The following is an 18,911-nucleotide window of genomic DNA, read 5'->3' as shown; positions in this document are numbered from 1 at the left end:
GAATTTAATCAATCTTCCTTTGGGCCAAAGGGCTATTGGAAATAAATGGATTCTCAAAAGTAAGAGGAAAACAGATGGATCGATTAATCGATGCAAAGCTCACATAGTTGCAAAAAGATATACCCAAATGAAGGATATTGATTTTGAAGAGACATTTTTTCCGATTATGAAATTTGTGTCAATTTATGTCATTTTAGCTATAGTAGCACATTTTGACTTAGAATTACATTAGATGGATATAAAAATAGTTTTCCTTAATGGCAATCTTGACGAGAAAGTCTATATGGTACAACTAAAATGTTACACTGTGGAAAGCCAAAAGAATAAAGTATGTAGACTTAATATGGGCTAAAACAAGCATCAAAATAATGAAACATAAGATTTAATGAAGTCATTTTATTTTATGGTTTCGAAATGATCAATGAGGATCATTGTGTTTACTAAAAAAAAAAAAAGGAAAGTGTCATCTTATCATTATATGTTGATGATATTCTAATAACTAGAAGTGACATAAAGTTTCTGACAGAAGTCAAATCATGACTTTCATTACAATTTGACATAATAGATATGGGAGAAATTGAGTACATCTTAGAAGTAAAGATTATAAGGGATCGATCAAAAAGGCTCTTGAGTTTGTGTCAAGAGGCTTATATCTCTAAGATGCTACAACATTTGAATATGTCAGATTGCAACATTGAACAAACTCATATATCAAGTAAAAGTATGTATCCAAGACTCTTGAGGAAATAACCGACATGATGAAAAGACCATATGCCAGTGTCATTGGTAGTTTAATGTAGACTATATTGTGTACATGTCCTGATATAGACTATATTGTTGGTCTAGTTAGTCGTTTCTAGTCAAACCCTGGATCGAGATACTGAAAAACAATGAAGAGGATATTCAAATATCTCAAAGGGACATCTCTGTTTTCAAGGTTCAAAGATAAGCCTGAAGGACTACACAAATATAGATTGGGCAGGAACCTTGATAACAGAAAATTCACATATGGTTATACCTTCTTGCTAAATAGTGACGTTATCTCATGGAACAGTAAGAAACAAACTTGTGTAGCGTTGTTGACAATGGAAGCTGAATATGTGGCTCGTGTAGTGGCTATGTAAGAAGCTGTCTGGTTAAGAAGGTTCTTAAAGTATCTAAAGATTGCTGAGAATAATGGGAATTCTGTTATTGAATATTGTGACAATTAAGCTGCTATAGTTTTTTTTTAAAATCCTAAATATCACAGCAAAGGTATGCATACAGAAATTAAGTATAATTTTGTAAGGAATATTATTGACAAGAAAAAGATAATTCTTGAGTATATCCTACACGTGCTATGCTTGCAGATCATTTTACTATGTCATTAACTAAAGAGTTATTTTAAGGACATTGAAGTTTTGAGGACTTTGTAAAATGTAACATATTGTAAAAATAATTAGATATATGAAATATCATGATTTATTCAGTATATGTCTTTGTTACATTTGAATAAAGTCTATGTTGGTAGATTAAGATTGGTCCACTCACATGGAAAATCATCTCCGTTTATTAAGTATAAATAGAGATAAGACCATTATTTATGGCACGACTTGTGAAGCTATGAATGGAGACATTTCTATAAGTTGGGATCAACTTAATAGTTGTATCAAGATGAGATCATTTATAATATTCATAATCGGAGTAAATGTACCCGCCATTTATTAAACCTAGAGGCTAAATTGGAGTTCATGAGTTGAATTCAAGTTTAGGTATTGGGAATGTCTAGATCAAAAATCTGTACGATGTTGAAATTGAGAAAAACATGCACTCTTTATTGATAAAGAGAAAAATATGTGATTCATACCACGTGCAATAGTGACAATAAGGGTAATAAGAGAATGAATCTCTGCTTCTCTACTATATGAGACCCTTGAAATTATAAGTTAATCTCAATTTTATCCTAAGTGACTATTTTCTGTGTACTTGAATTTCTAATCAGTGACGACAACTTTAGCATGTATCATATTAGCTATAGATGATTCGGTCTATGAAGCACAATTATAAAGTAACTAATTAGAATGAATAGATTTTAACTAAAAAAGCATATTAACATAGATGCATTTATTCACTAGTCAACTAATTACATTTTTGGTTGAGTACTTAAAATGTTATTATGAATAATTATAATATTGAACATGCTCTCAACATGATTGTTATTATGAGAGGTTAGAGATGTTTGTAATGATGTAAACGATGTAATCTGGGATAAATACAAGATGTTGATGTCTCCAATTTGCTGGTAAATGCAAGATGTTGATGTCTCCAATTTGTTTAGATGAGCGGCTATGTAAAGTATAATAACCTTCTTAGCATTAATCGCTCTGTGTGCTTGTTATCGCACGAACCATTTTTCCTCACGTATGGATGTTCTTATTTAGTCTTTATGGCTATTTGGTTTTTGTGACTTGACTTGGACAAGTAAGAGATGTTGGTAGTGATGCAGTGGGCTTGCAGTTATCACAAAACTGCATCGTGCACAAACTACCCACTTACCTCCATTATTAATGTGTCCAAGTAGAGATACTAACGACTGCTGGAACTCTTGGTGTTTTAGCGACTAAGAATAGTCTCTGTCTCTGCAAGAGGAACATCTGCTTAAAGAGGGATTTGGCTCATGGACTTGTGAAGGGCTTTTTGATTACATGATCACTCTTCTGACGACAAGCACGAAGAACAAGTTATGCTACAGATCCACTCACGAAGAACAAGTTCTATTGCGAATCCACCATAAGTATTTACGGATATTGTTTATGTATTTCATGCTTCAGAATCAACAAGGAAGCCGATGGAATAAGATCTTAAAGGGTGACTAGTGACGCAATGTAGGAGTTGGGGGTCGATTAATTAGATTAGCCGCAGTAAGAAATGCCTCATCCTAGTAATAGAGTGGCATAGTCGCATGAGCAAGTAAGGTGAGGCCTATCTCCGTAATATGTCTGATCTTGCGTTCAACAACTTTATCTTGTTCATGTATGGGCATTAGAGGCGATGATGAATTCAGTGTAAGCCAGTGATAGTAGCAAGATTGTGATATTCGCCACCCTAGTTAGTTTGAATGGCTTTAATTTTCCTAGTAAATTGGTTCTCAACAAACGCTTTAAATTTTAGATACATGGATAAGACATCATATTTTTGCTTAAGAGGATAAATCCAAAGTATAGTGGCTATAATCATCCAGAAAATGCATAAAATAACATCCATTAGAGGAGAAAATTGGTGATGGCCCCAAACATCTGAATGTGTTAGTTCTAAAAGACTTGCAATTCGAAATTGCGAGTTTGGAAATGGCTGTTTATGAGCTTTCCCATATTGACAAGCATCACAACAAGCAACTATCTTATTTCCTGAGATAGGTAACAAGAATTTAGAGACAATAAAAGAAATTTTGTTGAAGATGGATGTCCAAGCCGGTGACACCGTGTTGCTCTCCGAGAAAAGTAGCTTGTTTGGTGTTGAATTCCCCATATTAGATTAGCTGATATAAACCCCCATCAAGTGTTTCACGAAGAAATTCCTTCTTCGTGATTTGGTCTTTAACAACACACAATGTCAGATGAAATTCAAAGAAGACATTATCATCGGTTGTAAAGCAGGCAACACTTAATAGATTTTTCGTTATAGCAAGCACGTGCAATATATTATGCAAGTGTAGTGATCTGTCAAGACTATTAACAACAACATGAGAAATATTACAGATTGGGAGAGCATTATCATTTCTAACCATAATTTTTTCCTACCTTAGTATGGAGAGTGCATAAGGAGATTGTCAAGATCAGTAATAAGGTGATCAATAGCACCTAAATCTGGAGACCATGCAAGTCAAAATAGTAGATGGTGCAGTGACCATTGCAATCGGGTTATTGGTGGAGCTGAAGTGATAATCAAATCGACGCTAGCAAGAGACAACAGAATGACCTATACCATTACAAATTTGGCACGAGAGATTAGACTGACAATTAGCCGCAATATGACCAAACATCCTACATAATTGGCATTTGGATCGTCGATATCTGCCGTGTCCTCCTTTGTTATTCCGGCCATCGCAAGAATGGGTTGTTAGTCCTGCTTGGGCCATACCCTAAGGTGCCTCTATCCTCCTGCACAAGGGAAGCTCCCGACCCTTTCAAAGAGAGAAGATGAAGTCCTGCCATGGCTAAAAAAGGGGTGACGATGCAGGCAGCCAAAGGGTGGAGTTGTTGAAGACGATATTCATGGGTTAACAGAAACTTAGTAAGGTCATCAATACTAACCATATCCAACCTTGTTGTGATTGACACGATTAAATTTTCGTACTCGGGGCCCAAGCCACCGAGAATATAGAGGACGAGATCTGCTTCGGGAACTATTTGACCGGCGATCGCAAGGTTATCTGATATCAACTTTATATTTTGCACGTAATCGGTGATGGAAGCTTCTTTTCTAGCGGTTTGAAGTTGCAAACGGAGTCACATCAATCACGCCTTCGATTGGGAGGAGAACATTTTCTCTAGGGAGCAACACATGCTCCATGACGAGGTGCACGAAACCCTGACAACCTGTGACAAGATGGTTTCAGAAAGAGTGGAGAGCAGCCAGCTAAGGAGACGTTGATCTTGTTGTTTCTAGACAAGGTAATCGAGATTGGAAGCACTGATAGAATCTCCATTTTCGTTGGTAGAAGAAACTATTTTAGGAGGGATTATTGCATCTTCGCTTACTATTGAAATAATCCATGCCCTTTCAATACAGGCAAAACTTGAGACCTTTGGAGAATGTAGTTTCTTTGATCGAGTTTAATTGGCACTAGATATGCAAACGGAGACATCGATGTAGTCGGAACTATGGGAAGATGCGCCATAGCAAATTCTGGGAGTTTTCCCTTTGAAGGGTTTTGATACCAAGTTAAAACTAGAGAAACAATGAGAAAGAAGAAGAACTATTCGCTTGATACAATTGTGTAGGGTACTGTCTTTATTTATACACAAAGCTACGTTAATAAGGTATTTAGGAAATTGTGCTACAATTAGAGTGTAATCAAGTATTTATGGAGATCCAATCAAATATTAATGCTTGGTTGATTTTGTGAAGCTGATATGATTATCCTGATCTGATTGCGATTGGGATTGATCTAGGAGGATTGAATTATTATCTCTAACACTCTCAATCCCTCAGTAGTGAATGTTGGTGCGGGAAGCATCAATGATCGAACATATGTTTTGATTATGTCAAAGGGTTCAAAGTTAAGGTGATTTGTTATCTGATATCTTGAATGGTCATTGCAGGAAAGTCCTAAGTTTACTTAGGCAAAAGTCCTAGCTGCGGTTAGGCAAAGGGAAAATCCTAGGGGGTGGTAACCCTAGGTCCTAGGAGATGGTAACCTTAGGCGGAAAGTCTTAGTGGGTCGGAGCTTCGGGCAAAATCCTAGGGGGAGATAACCCTAGGTTGAAATCCTGGTGTCGCCAACCGGGTAGAAGTCTGGACGGGTTGTGGACCGGACATCCAGCATGAAGACCGGAAGCATCGGACGTTGAGGAAAAGTCCAGTCGGTCTGGAGGACCGAACTGGCAAAAGGTAAACTCTCCTGAGTGGAGTAGGTGAGGACGCATTCCCCGGTAGAGGGAACAGTAGGCGTCGGTTCGACCTAGGGTTTCCGGTTGGAAATCCGAAGTCAGAACCGGATAGTCCGGAGACTGTCAAAGTATTTCATTTATCATATTTATTATGTGCTAACTTTGTTTTACAGGATATGTTGTGTTTGTATGGTCTAACATGTCTTGCAGGGTCAAAAAACAAAGTTATGTCTCGGATGAACAGTGTCCGAGGCGCCTCTAGGGAGCTTGGAGGCGCCTCGGGTGCAAAGCAGAAGTTGGCGAAAAGGAGCTGGAGGCGCCTCGGACCAGGGCCTGGAGGCGCCTTGGAGTGACCATGGAGGCGCCTCAAGCAGGATAAGAGGAGAAGATTTCAGCGCTGATCCACGCGGCCGACTCGGGAGGCCTGGAGGCGCCTCGGACTGCCTTGGAGGCGCCTCCAGCAGTGTATAAAAGGAGCTCTCGAGGCAGCAGTTAATCAACCTTCCAAAAAGTAATCTTTCTGCAACCTGCTGCAAATGAGACGTTCCGATAAAGCTTCAACTCAACGCCGACGACCCGGAGCTTCAGATTTAGTCTTTTGTTGTCGGTATAATTTTTATTACTGCTTCTAATTGTACTTAGTTTGTAATAGTTTTATGAGATATAGGTGTTGCCCAAAGTAAACGTTCAACGAACGTGGGCTTTGGAGTAGGAGTCGCCTCAGGCTCCGAACCAAGTAAATACCTTGGTCCTCTGTGTGTTTGTTTATTTTATTTCCGCTGCATTTACTCGAACGATTTCCGAATCCGAAACGTGTGAAAGCCACCAGCGCTATTCACCCCCCTAGCGCATCTCGATCCAACAATTGGTATCAGAGCGGGGTCGCTTCAATTTGGTGCAACCACCAGTCAAGCAAATTTTTTCGTGGTTTTTTCAATTTTTCGAAGTCAATCGGAATTAGTATAATTGCTATATTCCGATCTATTTTTACATTCGAATCGATTTTTGGTCGAAGTTGGTGCAACACCACTCGAGTTCGTGATCTTTTTATTATACATCCCGCACTGCTAATCCAGGATCAAGTCCTGGGATTTGTTTTTATTTTTTATTTTTTGTGCAAGTTTTACAAATGGCCCTCCAAGAAGGCTTTAGCACAGTCCGCCCGCCACTCTTCTCCGACGAGAACTTTGACTATTGGAAGAACCGGATGGAATACCACCTCAAGACGCAAATCGAGATGTGGATTATTATCCAGACCGGTCTCGAGCTTCCACGTGACAGCACCGGAGAACTAGTTTCATGCATCAACTGGGATACCAGCATTAAGAAGAAGGTTGAAGCTGATGTCAAAGCAACCTGCATGCTACAATGCGGGCTTACAAAAGAAGAACTCAACAGAGTTGGTCAGCGCCAAAGAATTATGGGAGAAGCTGATTGAACTACACGAGGGCACTTCCGACGCTAAAGTAAGTAAACGCGATTTAATTTTGAATAAATTGTATAATATAAAATTACAGGAAGGTGAGACGGCTACCCAACTCCACGCCCGGATACAAGACCTAGTCAACGGGCTTCATGCGATCGGCCAAAGGGTGGAGAACAGGGACGTTGTAAGGTATGCACTCAACGCTTTTCCGAGAAATACCTTGTGGGCATCCATGGTAGATGCGTACAAGGTATCCAAGGATCTCTCATCAATAAAATTAGATCAACTTTTTTCTGAATTTGAGTTGCATGAACAGACTAATGCACGCCCAGCCGAGAAGGGTATAGCTTTGGTTGCAGGTACAAGCAGAACCCGGGAAACTAAAACAAAGCGCAAAACCAAACCCGAGTCCAAAGACGCATCAGACGCAGAAGACGACGACGAGGTTATTTCCGAACTGGTAAAGCTTGTAAGAAAGATTTGCAAATTAAAAAAGGCGACTCAAACGAACTTGAAGGACAAGACTGGATCACCTGCTACGGCTGTAACCAGAAGGGGCACTATAAGCCAGATTGTCCAAACAAGAAGAAAAGAAAGGTGTTGAAGGCAACTTGGTCCGAGTCGTCAGACGAATCTGAGATTGATGAAGAAGAACCGGTAAGCTTCCTCATGTTACCAGTACAAGCAAACATCGTCAAAACCGAGTCCGAGTTCGAATCTGAAACCGAGAGCGAGTCAGAGACCGAGCCCGAGCGAAGTCACGGATCCGCATCCGTCTCCGAAGGCCCGAACCCCACTGTAAGTTCTCTACTCGCCAAGACTCAATTCAATGACTTGCAAAAACTAGTACCTTACTTATTAAAGAAGATGGCAAAATCCAACGTCCGGATCAAGTCGCTCCAAAAGAAGGTAACATCCCTTAAGGAGACGACTGACTTGAGTGCTTTAAATGAGCCAGTTCAAATTGGAAGTTCAACTCAAGTCCAACAACTTGAGGAAGAAAATTCCAATTTGAAAATTCAAATTAAAGAACTCAAGGACACGTTGGAACGGTTTACTTTGGGCTCCAAGAATCTGGATCTGATTCTTAGAAAACAACGAGCCATTTATAACAAATCTGGACTTGGATTTAAAACCAAAAGAAAATATAAAGCATATCTATCCCTAGTTAAAAGAAACAATAGAAACATAATCCAAGCATGGTAACCAAGTCCAATTTGGTAAATCAAGTTGGACTTGGAATATATTGGGTCCTCAAGGATCAAATCCATTACCTTGATAGACTATATCGAGGCTATGATCCAGGGGGAGCCAATAAAAAGACTATTTTTATCATAAAATGAATTGTTTGATGCTTGAACTTTCTACTTTTTAATATGCATGTCTAGATCAGGATAGTTTAAGGACCTAGGCGTAATTTACACTTGCCCAGTTAAACCTAGGGGTTCAAAAAGTAAATTAAATACATAATTTCTTTGAGTGGCTCTGTCTAGGAAGTGGTGGATGATCCCATACCCAAGAAGGTCTAGTGTCTCGCCACGACCTGGGAATCAATCCTTGAAATGTGTGTTTAATTAACTAATTGAAAACACTAAGTTTAACTCAAATGTAAATTAAACCTTAGAAATAACCAAAATTAAAAGATAACCATCTCACAAAATTACTTAAGATTACTTGATTGATAAACTAGAATCGGGTGAGATGGATCTAGGTTGAACTTAGTTTAAAATAAAAAATTTGATTAAGTTATCATAAATAAATTTAATTTAATTAACTCACTTTAATTATTTTGAAAATAATTTTAAAAATCTTTGAAAATTATTAAAAAAAAATCTTTTAAAATTCTTTTAAAAAACTTTTTAAAATCTATGAAAATAATTTTAAAAATGTTTTAAAAATCTTTGAAAAATCTTTTTAAAAACTTTTAAAAATCTTTAAAAATCTTTTTAAAATTATTCAAAATTATTTTTAAAATCTTTTAAAAATCTTTGAAAATAATTTTAAAAATGTTTTAAAAATCTATGAAAATTCTTTTAAAAAACTTTTAAAAATATTTGAAAATTATTTTAAAAAACTTTTAAAAATCTTTGAAAAACTCTTTGAAAATTATTTTTTTAAAAATAAAATCTTTTAAAAATCTTGAAAATTATTTGAAAAATCTTTTAAAAATCTTTGAAAATTCTTTTAAAAAACTTTTAAAAATCTTTTAAAAATCTTTGAAAATAATTTTAAAAATCTTTAAAAATTCTTTTAAAAAACTTTTAAAAATCTTTGAAAATAATTTTAAAAACGTTTTTAAAATCTTTGAAAAATATTTTTATAAAAAAATCTTTTAAAATTTTTTGAAAATTATTATAAAAATCTTTTAAAAAAAACTTTGAAAATATTTGAAAAATTCTTTGAAAAATCTTTTTCAAAATTATTTGAAAAATTCTTTAAAAATCAATTTCAAAATTATTTGAAAAATCCTTTAAAAATCATTTGAAAAATTATCTAAAAATACTTTGAAAAGTATTTCAAAATCATTTGAAAAATTATTTAAAAATACTTTGAAAATTATTTCAAAATCTTTTAAAAAGCTTTCAAAAGAATTTAGCAAAGTGTTTCTCAAAATAATTATTTAAAGAAGCTATGTGTTTTGACAATACTAAGGTTTTTCAAAACACTTTCAAAATTAACTAAGTGTTTTTCAAATAATTTTTCAAAGTTAGCTACTTTTCAGGGGAGCTAATGTTGGTGCAGCGTGAACCGGCAAGAGGGGGGTGAATTGTCTGCAAGTAAAAATAACCCTCCTCAAAGCTTTTCAACTCTAAAATTAAGCAACACTTAATAACAGAAAGAGAAGTCAAGACAGAATCTTAACCTGGTTACAACCAAGAGAGTTGTTAATCTAGGGCGATGGAAAGCGCAGTAAGAAACTCCTTCTTTGAAGGCGGAGAAGCCTTGTACACTTTGAGAGCACAGAAGTTGCTTAAACAGTAATTACAGAGTTGAATTTCGTATCAAATCGTTGTTTTCTAAAGCTGCCCGAGACCTTCTTTATATAGGGGTTCTCGAGCTTATCAGATCACCTGATCCTTCGGGATCAGGTTTGACTCGAGAGGGATCGGTCGACCGATCCCCAGGTTCGGTGGACCGAACCTGCTGTATCTGCCCATTCTTCCGTCCAGGTATAACCTTTGTGGATCGAGCATAGGTTCGGTCGACCGATCCTTTTGTTTGGTCGACCGATCGGCCAACGGTCTCCAGCTGAGTTGGCCCAATCAAACTGCTCGACTTGGCCTCTGGATAAACTTGGGTTCGGTCGACCGATCAGGAGATTCGGTCGACCGATCAGCTTCACCAACAGTCAGTTTCTGACGTGGCATTCGACGTGTCTGCTGCGGTTGGCTTCGGTTAATGAAGGGTTCGGTCGACCGATCAATAGGTTCGGTCGATCGAACGCCGACAAGTCAACTCAACACGGTTCGCTCGCCTGGGTGATCATGCCATCCCATAGGGCTCACCCGAACCCAGCCCCGCCATCCTCGAGCAAGCCTGCCGCCCTCGAACGCCAAGACGCTCTTCTCGCTCCACCGAGTACTCTTCAGCCTCTCGTCCTTCGGACGCACCGAGCCCGTCGCCTCCCTTCCCGTGCCGTCCTTCTCGCTAGCTGCGTCTTCCGCTCGACTTCCTGCGCTCATACGTTCCTGCACACTCAGGCACAGGGTTCAGACAAAACGCAGGACCTAACTAACTTGGTTTATCACATCAAAACTACCACGGGGTCCAACAATCACCCCTTTTTTGATGTGCATCAACCCAAGTTCAAGTTAGGGTAAAACAGACACAAAAAGTAATTTTAAAGAAAAATTGCTAAACTAGCATATTAAGCATAAGTTTTGCAATAAATAAAATTGCAACACTATTTAGAAAAATATTAAAAATTTAAACTTTTAATTTTCCTAACTCCCCCTAAACTTGTATTTTTCTCTCCCCCTTTGATCACAGCAAAAACGGGGAAGCAAGTTCTTACGATAGAAAAAAAAAAAAATTCTAAGCATTTAAAAAAAATGAAGAACCATTATTTGATTAATTTTTCAAAGTATTATTCAAGTGTTATGAGAGTTTTTCTAATTTAAAATATATTTTCTAAGTTAAAAATTTTCCAAAAATCCAAATAAATATTTTTAAAAAAAATATTTGTACTCTTTCAAAGAATTTTAATTCTACTTTTAATGCTTTTTCAGAAAATTAATTAAACATTTTTGTTTCAATATTTCAGCTTCCAGGTCGTGGCGAGGCACTAGGCCTTCTTAGTTATTGGAGCAACAATCACTTCCTTAGACAAAGCCTTCATAAAGAAAATGTTTAATTTTCTCTCTATAAAGCTTTTAATTTTAAGAGATTAGTTTAGCACAAATTTTGGAACCCAATAGAGGTTCCTTCCTACTGAATTAATCAGGAATTTAGGTGGTACATAGTTTCTTGGTATTTTCCTAATTTGACCCTGATGATGTTTAACATACCAATTTAATTTTCCATATAACTTTATTTTTTATTTTGGAAAAATATTTACTTTTAGACATGCATCAGATTTCAGTTCTTGATTTTCATTTTTTAACCTTGCATTTTCTAATTTCAAATTTTGATTTTCCTTTTCAAATTTATCTAACTCTTTAGAAAGTGCTTTAATAAAGCGAAAGGACTGAGTAGGGGTAAGATTGCGTACCTGACTTATCTGATTTGGTGATGCTCCCCCTTCATTGCAGCTTTCCTCTTCTGATGTTCCTCCCCCTTCATTGATGCTCATCTCTGAGCTTGATTCTTCTTCTGGCTGATAGTTAGCTAGTAGAGCTACTCCTGAAAATTCTTCGACTTCTGACTCGGAGGATGAAGAGTCGTCCCATGTCGCCTTCAGATTTTTGTGCTTTGTTCGAGTTGGCTTCTTGCTTCTTTCCTTATCTTTCTGTTTGCTCTTCAATTTTGGGCAATCATCCTTGATGTGCCCTTCTTCGTTGCAATTGTAGCACCGGACTGTCCTTCCTTTTTGATGACGTTTACTTGACTGCGATCTAAACTTGTTAGATTTAAAAAACTTATTAAAACGTCTTACCATTAACGCAGCTTCGTTTTTGTCGGTTGACGCTTCGGAGTCGGGATCGTCCTTTTCAGCTCGTAGGGCAATGTTGAGGTTCGACTTCTCTACCGGTTTTTCTGCAACTCGAGACTCATGAAGTTCGAAAGTTGAAAACAAGTTTTCTAAACTACTTACCTCAAAGTCCTTAGAAATGTAGTAAGCATCTACTAAGGACGCCCATTCTAAAGTCCTCGGGAAGACATTGAGCGCGTATCGGATGGAAACCCGGTTGGTTACTTCTTCTCCAAGGTTCGTTAGTTGCGTTATCAGCTCCTTGATTCTCGCTTGGAGTTGCGCTACCTTCTCGTCGTTGTTCATCCGGAGGTTTGTTAGTTATGTCCGGAGGATGTCGCGCCGCGCCAGCTTCGCTTCAGATGTACCTTCGTGAAGCTCCAGAAATTTCTCCCAAAGATCTTTTGCTGAGTCGTAGCTTCCGATCCGACTTACCTCCTGAGGTGGCAGAACGCTGAGGAGGTGGATTTCAGCTTTTTCGTTGGCGACGAAATTGGCTTTCTCCTTCTGGCTCCACGTGCTTTCTTCTTTGTCTTTAGGAGCTGCAAAACCATATTTCATAGTAATTAAAATATCAAAGTCTGTTTTAAAGAATACCTCTATTTTTCGCTTCCATGTAGCGAAATCTCTGTCGAACTTCAGGGGATGAATGTTCGCACCTGCCATTGTCTTGATCGTAGTGCTTCAGTTGGCGGTTAGTCCTTCTGAGGCGATCAGGCTCTGATACCAATTGTAGGTGCAGCGGAGGCCGCAAGAGGGGGGTGAATTGCCCTCCTTAAAGCTTTTCAACCTAAAATTAAGCAAGACTTAATAATGTAAAGAGAAGTCAAGATGCATCTTAACTCGTTACAACCAAGAGGGTCATAATCTAGCGATGGAAAGCAGAAGAAACTCCTTCTTTGAAGGCGGAGAAGCCTTGTACACTTTGAGAGCACAGAAGTTGCTTAAACAGTAATTACAGAGTTGAATTTCATATCAAATCGTTGTTTTCTAAAGCTGCCCGAGACCTTCTTTATATAGGGGTTCTCGAGCTTATCAGATCACCTGATCTTCCGGGATCAGGTTTGACTCGATCGACCGATTCCCGTGTTCGGTCGATCGAACCGCCGATTCACCCGCCCGTGTGCCTCCGTGGATCGAGATAGGTTCGGCCGACCGATCCTTTGTTCGTCGACCGATCGCCAACGCCTCCACTGAGTCGCCCGATCAAACCGCCGACTCGCCTCTGGATAAACTTGGGTCGACCGATCGGAGATTCGCCGACCGATCGCCTTCACCAACGCCACCGACGTGGCATTCGACGTGTCCGCTGCGGTTGGCTACCGATAAGAGGGTTCGGTCGACCGATCAATAGGTTCGGTCGATCAACCGCCGACAAGTCAACTCCGTTGACTTGCCCGGCTCGCCTCGGGTGATTGCGCCATCCGAATAGGCTCACCCAACCCCCCGCCATCTCCTCGAAAGCAAGCTTCCGTCCGCCCCTCGAACGCCAAGACGCGTTCTTCTCGCTCCACCGGAGTACTCTTCCGCAGCTCTCTCGTCCTTCGGACGCACCGAGCCCGTCGCCTCCCTTCCCGTGCCGTCCTTCTCGCTAGCTGCGTCTTCCGCTCGACTTCCTGCGCTCCTAAGTTCCTTCACACTCAGACACGGGGTTCAAACAAAACACAGGACCTAACTAACTTGGTTTATCACATCAAAACTACCACGAGGTCCAACAGTTAAAAATTACATGAAAAATAGAATCCTTCTCCCTAAGTAATTTCTTTTAGATTTATGTCAAAAGGGGGAGAGAGATCATTAAGTAAGGAGGGAATATAAGGAATTTTTCTTTTCTTATCTCATTTATTCCTTTGCTTTAAATTCCTAATACTACTGCTATATTTTCTTGACTTTGAACTATATTGCCATAATTAAAAGGGGGAGATTGTTTGTGCAGGAAGCATCAATGATCGAACCTATGTTTTGATTATGTCAAAGGGTTCAAAGTTAAGGTGTTTTGTTATCTGATATCTTGAATAAGCATTGCAGGAAAGTCCTAAATTTACTTAGGCAAAAGTCCTAGCTGCGGTTAGGCAAAGGGAAAACCCTAGGGGGCGGTAACCCTAGGTCCTAGGAGGTGGTAACCCTAGGCGGAAAGTCTTAGCGGGTCGGAGCTTCAAGCAAAATCCTAGGGGGAGGTAACCCTAGGTTGAAATCCTGGTGTGGACCGGACGTCCAGCATGAAGACCGGAAGCATCGGACGCTGAGCAAAAGTCCAGTCGGTCTGGAGGACCGAACTGGTAAAAGGTAAACTCTCCTGAGTGGAGTAGGTGAGGACGCGTTCCCCGGTAGAGGGAACAGTTGGCGTCGGTTCGACCTAGGGTTTCCAGTTGGAAATCCGAAGTCAGAACCGGACAGTTCAGAGACTGTCAAAGTATTTCATTTATCATATTTATTATGTGCTAACTTTGTTTTGCAGGATATGTTGTGTTTGTATGGTCTAACATGTCTTGCAGGGTCAAAAAACAAAGTTATGCCTCGGATGAACAGTGTCCGAGGCGCTTCCAGGGAGCTTGGAGGCGCCTCGGGTGCAAAGCAGAAGTTGGCTGCGAAGAGGAGCTGGAGGCGCCTCAGACCAGGGCCTGGAGGCGCCTTGGAGTGACCATGGAGGCGCCTCAAGCAGGATAAGAGGAGAAGATTTCAACGCTGATCCACGCGGCCGACTCGGGAGGCCTGGAGGCGCCTCGGACTGCCTTGGAGGCACCTCCAGCAGTGTATAAAAGGAGCTCTCGAGGCAGCAGTTAATCAACCTTCCAAAAAGTAATCTTTCTGCAACCTGCTGCTAATGAGACGTTCCGATAAAGCTTCAACTCAACGCCGACGACCCGGAGCTTCAGATTTAGTCTTTTGTTGTCGGTATAATTTTTATCACTGCTTCTAATTGTACTTAGTTTGTAATAGTTTTACGAGATATAGGTATTGCTCAAAGTAAACGTTCAACGAACGTGGGCCTTGGAGTAGGAGTCGCCACAGGCTCCGAACCAAGAAAATACCTTGGTCCTCTGTGTGTTTGTTTATTTTATTTCCGCTGCATTTACTCGAACGATTTCCGAATCCGAAACGTGTGAAAGTCACGAGCGCTATTCCCCCACCCCCCCCCCCCCCCTTCTAGCGCATCTCGATCCAACAGTGAACCATTCGCTATCATCATTGGAAGAGAGGAGTCATTTTCAAGTTGGATTTCTCCATCTCCTCCACCATCTCCTCCATCATCATCATCCTTGTCTCCAACTCCTCTAGCTCCTCACCACTATCCCTCCTACCATCGCCCCCACCTCCTCTATTATTCACACTACCATCTCTAATCTATTGCATCCCACCTCCAATCTAGGACTCACCACCTCCACCACCTATTTTGCAAGATAAGCTTCACCATGCAAATGTCATTGCAACGAGAAGTTATGATGATGCATGGGAAGATTGCTACTCTAGGGGATCAAGCTTTAGGTATTTAGGGATTTGACACTAGGTTCTCTTAAATTAATTAACTCTTGTTGAGTTGGCAATTGATGTAGATGACTTGGGTGAGTTGATGTTCCACCAAGTTGGTGACTTCGAATGAACGAAGGTTTCACAAGTGATAGATTTATAACCTTGTGATAGATTTGAAAATGCTGAGACATTATTGTATTGTTGGTGCAATTAGGCTAGCTTGGTACTATCATCAAGGTTGTGTTTTAAGGTTTAAGCGATGCGTTTGTTGTTTGGATGTGTCAAGTAGGCCTCAGTTGGCTATACTTAACGTTGGATGAAGTTCAAATAGGTCAAGATCAACTAGACATTTGGCAAGGATGGGAAGACCAAAAAGTAGTTTGCAATGGATAAGTCCAAAGGGTATTGGCAAGTGATGGGAAGTTCAATAAAAAGTTAGCAAAGAAAAGGAAGTCCAACATTGTGTGGCCGTGGTAGTACGGATAGGTCAAGGAGGACCTCATCTTTAGCAAGTGATGAAGTACCAACAAATCAAGGTTGATTGGATGTCTAACAATAGAGGAAGTCCTAGAAGAGTGAATTGTAAACAAACGTAAGTCCTAGTAGATCAAAGTTGACTTATAGCTAGGCAACTAGAAAATCTTGGTTTGTCGAAATCCACAAGATAATAGGCAATGGATGAAGTCCCAAAAAATGATCTCTAGGAATTGGAAATCTTGTTTAGTCAAGCTTGACTAAATCTCAAAGACTAGGTCTTTAGGCAATGAAAGTTATGATAAGCCGGTCAATTATACCAGGAAGATAAGGAAATCTTAGAGACATGAGATTTCATAGCATGACACAGATTCAGTCTTAGAATTATTGGAATCAAAGTATCAATCGACTGATATAGGTCTCAATCACCTGGAGGTCAAGTCGACTGAGTAGCCAACTCAAGCTAGCAAGCAAATGAACAAAATGTTGACTAGTACAATCAATTAGGCAATCGATAGGTATCAATTGATGCAACATGAAAAGAGTTGTTGGTCTGAGAAGGTTGCGTACTTGCGTAGCAACCATGAGCTACGGTAATTAGTCGACAAATGGGTTTGAACTAGTCAATTGATTAGTGGATTCTAGAATAGCAAGCAGCATATAAAAGGAGGAAAGCTTGGAAAGTTTGAACTAACTCTGGAGCTTTTTAGAGATGATTCTTGAAAGAATGCAGGAGCATTGTTGAGCCATTTTCCAACCATGCAAAAGAGCAAGAGAGCAGCAAAGAAAAAGCACTAATTGTCGTAATTTTTTTAAATTTTTATACTTATTTTGCTTATCTTTGTATTCCTCTTGTTGATGTAATAGCAGGTGTTGCAAAAGGTTTCTCCACCTACATATCCGAGAAGGAGAAAAGTAGTGGAATTCCAAAAGCAAAAGTGATTCATCGAAGGATTATAGGTCGTGGAATACGAGTCTTTGGGACTTTCGAACCACATAAAACCACTTGCATTATTTTGTGTTTTGAGTTTGTTGTTTGCATCCAACTGACCCAACACATAAAAGCAAGCTATGTATATATGCCCGCTTACTTAGAAAGTCTAATACAACATCATTGAATACCACCAATATCTTAGTGGAGCATGAAAATGTAAAGTTTCAAAATACTATTGGATAAAGTTTATCTAACATCTAAGCATCCTGAAATATCGCCAAATAGATTGAACTACTTAGAAGTATTTTTGAAGATAGAAAACCAACATTGGGAGAATTTAGTGCATATTCAAAAAGATTTTCAAATATCATAACCTATGAATGCCTTGGATGATCAATTAAGATGTATAATTAAAATTAACCTATGTAAGCTTTGCAGAAGGAACCAAACAAAAGTGAAAAAATACATGATCAAAACAATAATAAATTGTAAACAACATCCCATCATTGCATCACCTAGATGGATAAATTTATTTAAGAACAAAACTGAGCCGTGATTGATTAAATGCGGTGCACTTGTCTAGTAACTTAGAATCCAGAAAGGTATGCAAAGAAAATTCAACACGGGAAATGAAAGAGATGTCTAAACTTACCGTGAAGAAAGCAATGTAGCTGACAGCTAGAGTCAGTGTGATCTCAATAACTGTGTCATTGAATATGAAACCCAACCATATCACAGATGCTATTCCAAAAGCTAGGCCCATAGCTACACTGAAATTAGAAAATTCATAACCCACATTGCATATTAACTTAAATACACTAAGATGAATAAAGTATACAACTTACGCTTCAAGTGAAACTTTTGATATAAATTCAATAATTTCACCCACATTGAAGCTCTGACCCATGACTATTTGGTAGAATAACTGGAATACAACAATTGCAGTCCTGAAAAAGAATAGTTTAGTAAATGGAGAAATTTCAGTCAATAAATGTGTCAATTAGAAAAATTGGTAAATAATTGTGTGTCCAGATAACTGATTATCAATTGGGTAAAGGTCTACTAACACATTCTGGTGCAATTATCTATGTCAACCACTTCATTGAGATGGCTCATAACAACAATCTGTGCATATCACTCTTGAAGTGAGGGAAGATCCCTCACCTAAGTGACTGAGCATTTTAAATTAGATTGGCCTAACACCTGAGCCCATGTTATAAGAGCAAATTTGGTTGTCTTGACCTTCAAAACTTAGTATATTGTGATATGAGATTGTTGAGATACCCCCACATCATCAGCATGTGTTTGTCTCTCCTAAGTGAGCAAAGGTCTCCAGCCTAGGGAGACGGTATTACGCTTTTCCCAGGGCTTGTTACATACTTCAATTTTTAAGCACTCAAAAGAAATAGATGATCTTCTACTTGTTATTTGGAGACAAATGGAATGTTCCAACATAGTATAATGTTTCATTCTCCAAACCATATTGGGAATAGGTATTAAGTGGAAATGAAAATCTGGGATGCATACATGACTACATGAATAGGAAAAAGATCAGGTCACCATTCAGATTATAGGATAGTAGATGGGATCACACCATATATTTATTCAATCGATATGTCTTCAATAATAAGGACAAATCATCAAACCATAGGTAGCTCCCTCTGCCTGCCTATATATGTATTACATTAGACATTTACATATTACAACTTGCCCTTTTATATGTAGATATTATAGCAAAGTCTCAACACTCCCTCCAAGATATTATAAAGTAAAATCCAAATTTGTTAAATATCTTCAATTCTAGTATCTCTATAAGGATCAGTTAGCAAATCCATCAACTTATGATTGAAATTAACAAAAGACGTAAACTCCTTATATTATACA

At 38.9% G+C, this 18,911-nt stretch overlaps 2 protein-coding genes across 5 annotated transcripts in view; both read right to left on the bottom strand.

Annotated features, from left to right (window-relative positions):
* Positions 1-18,911, bottom strand: part of LOC121971880 (sodium/hydrogen exchanger 8-like) — a 121,868-nt gene that overhangs the window by 62,898 nt on the left and 40,059 nt on the right. For 3 of the 4 annotated variants that reach the window (XM_042523373.1, XM_042523370.1, XM_042523372.1), the window contains 2 exons: positions 17,873-17,974; positions 17,680-17,797 (listed from right to left, as the gene is read on the bottom strand). In XM_042523373.1, the coding sequence (XP_042379307.1) occupies positions 17,680-17,797; positions 17,873-17,974 (220 nt within the window). The remainder of the gene's footprint in view (positions 1-17,679; positions 17,798-17,872; positions 17,975-18,911) is intronic. The other variant, XM_042523374.1, reaches the window with a different exon arrangement.
* Positions 1-18,911, bottom strand: part of LOC121971879 (sodium/hydrogen exchanger 8-like) — a 163,312-nt gene that overhangs the window by 123,036 nt on the left and 21,365 nt on the right. The window lies entirely within an intron of this gene.

This window comes from Zingiber officinale, chromosome 4A (genome assembly GCF_018446385.1).
Source record: "Zingiber officinale cultivar Zhangliang chromosome 4A, Zo_v1.1, whole genome shotgun sequence".
Classification (NCBI taxonomy): Eukaryota; Viridiplantae; Streptophyta; class Magnoliopsida; order Zingiberales; family Zingiberaceae; genus Zingiber; species Zingiber officinale.
The sequence above is the reverse complement of the archived record's forward strand: the minus strand, read 5'-3'. Positions and strand labels throughout refer to the sequence as shown.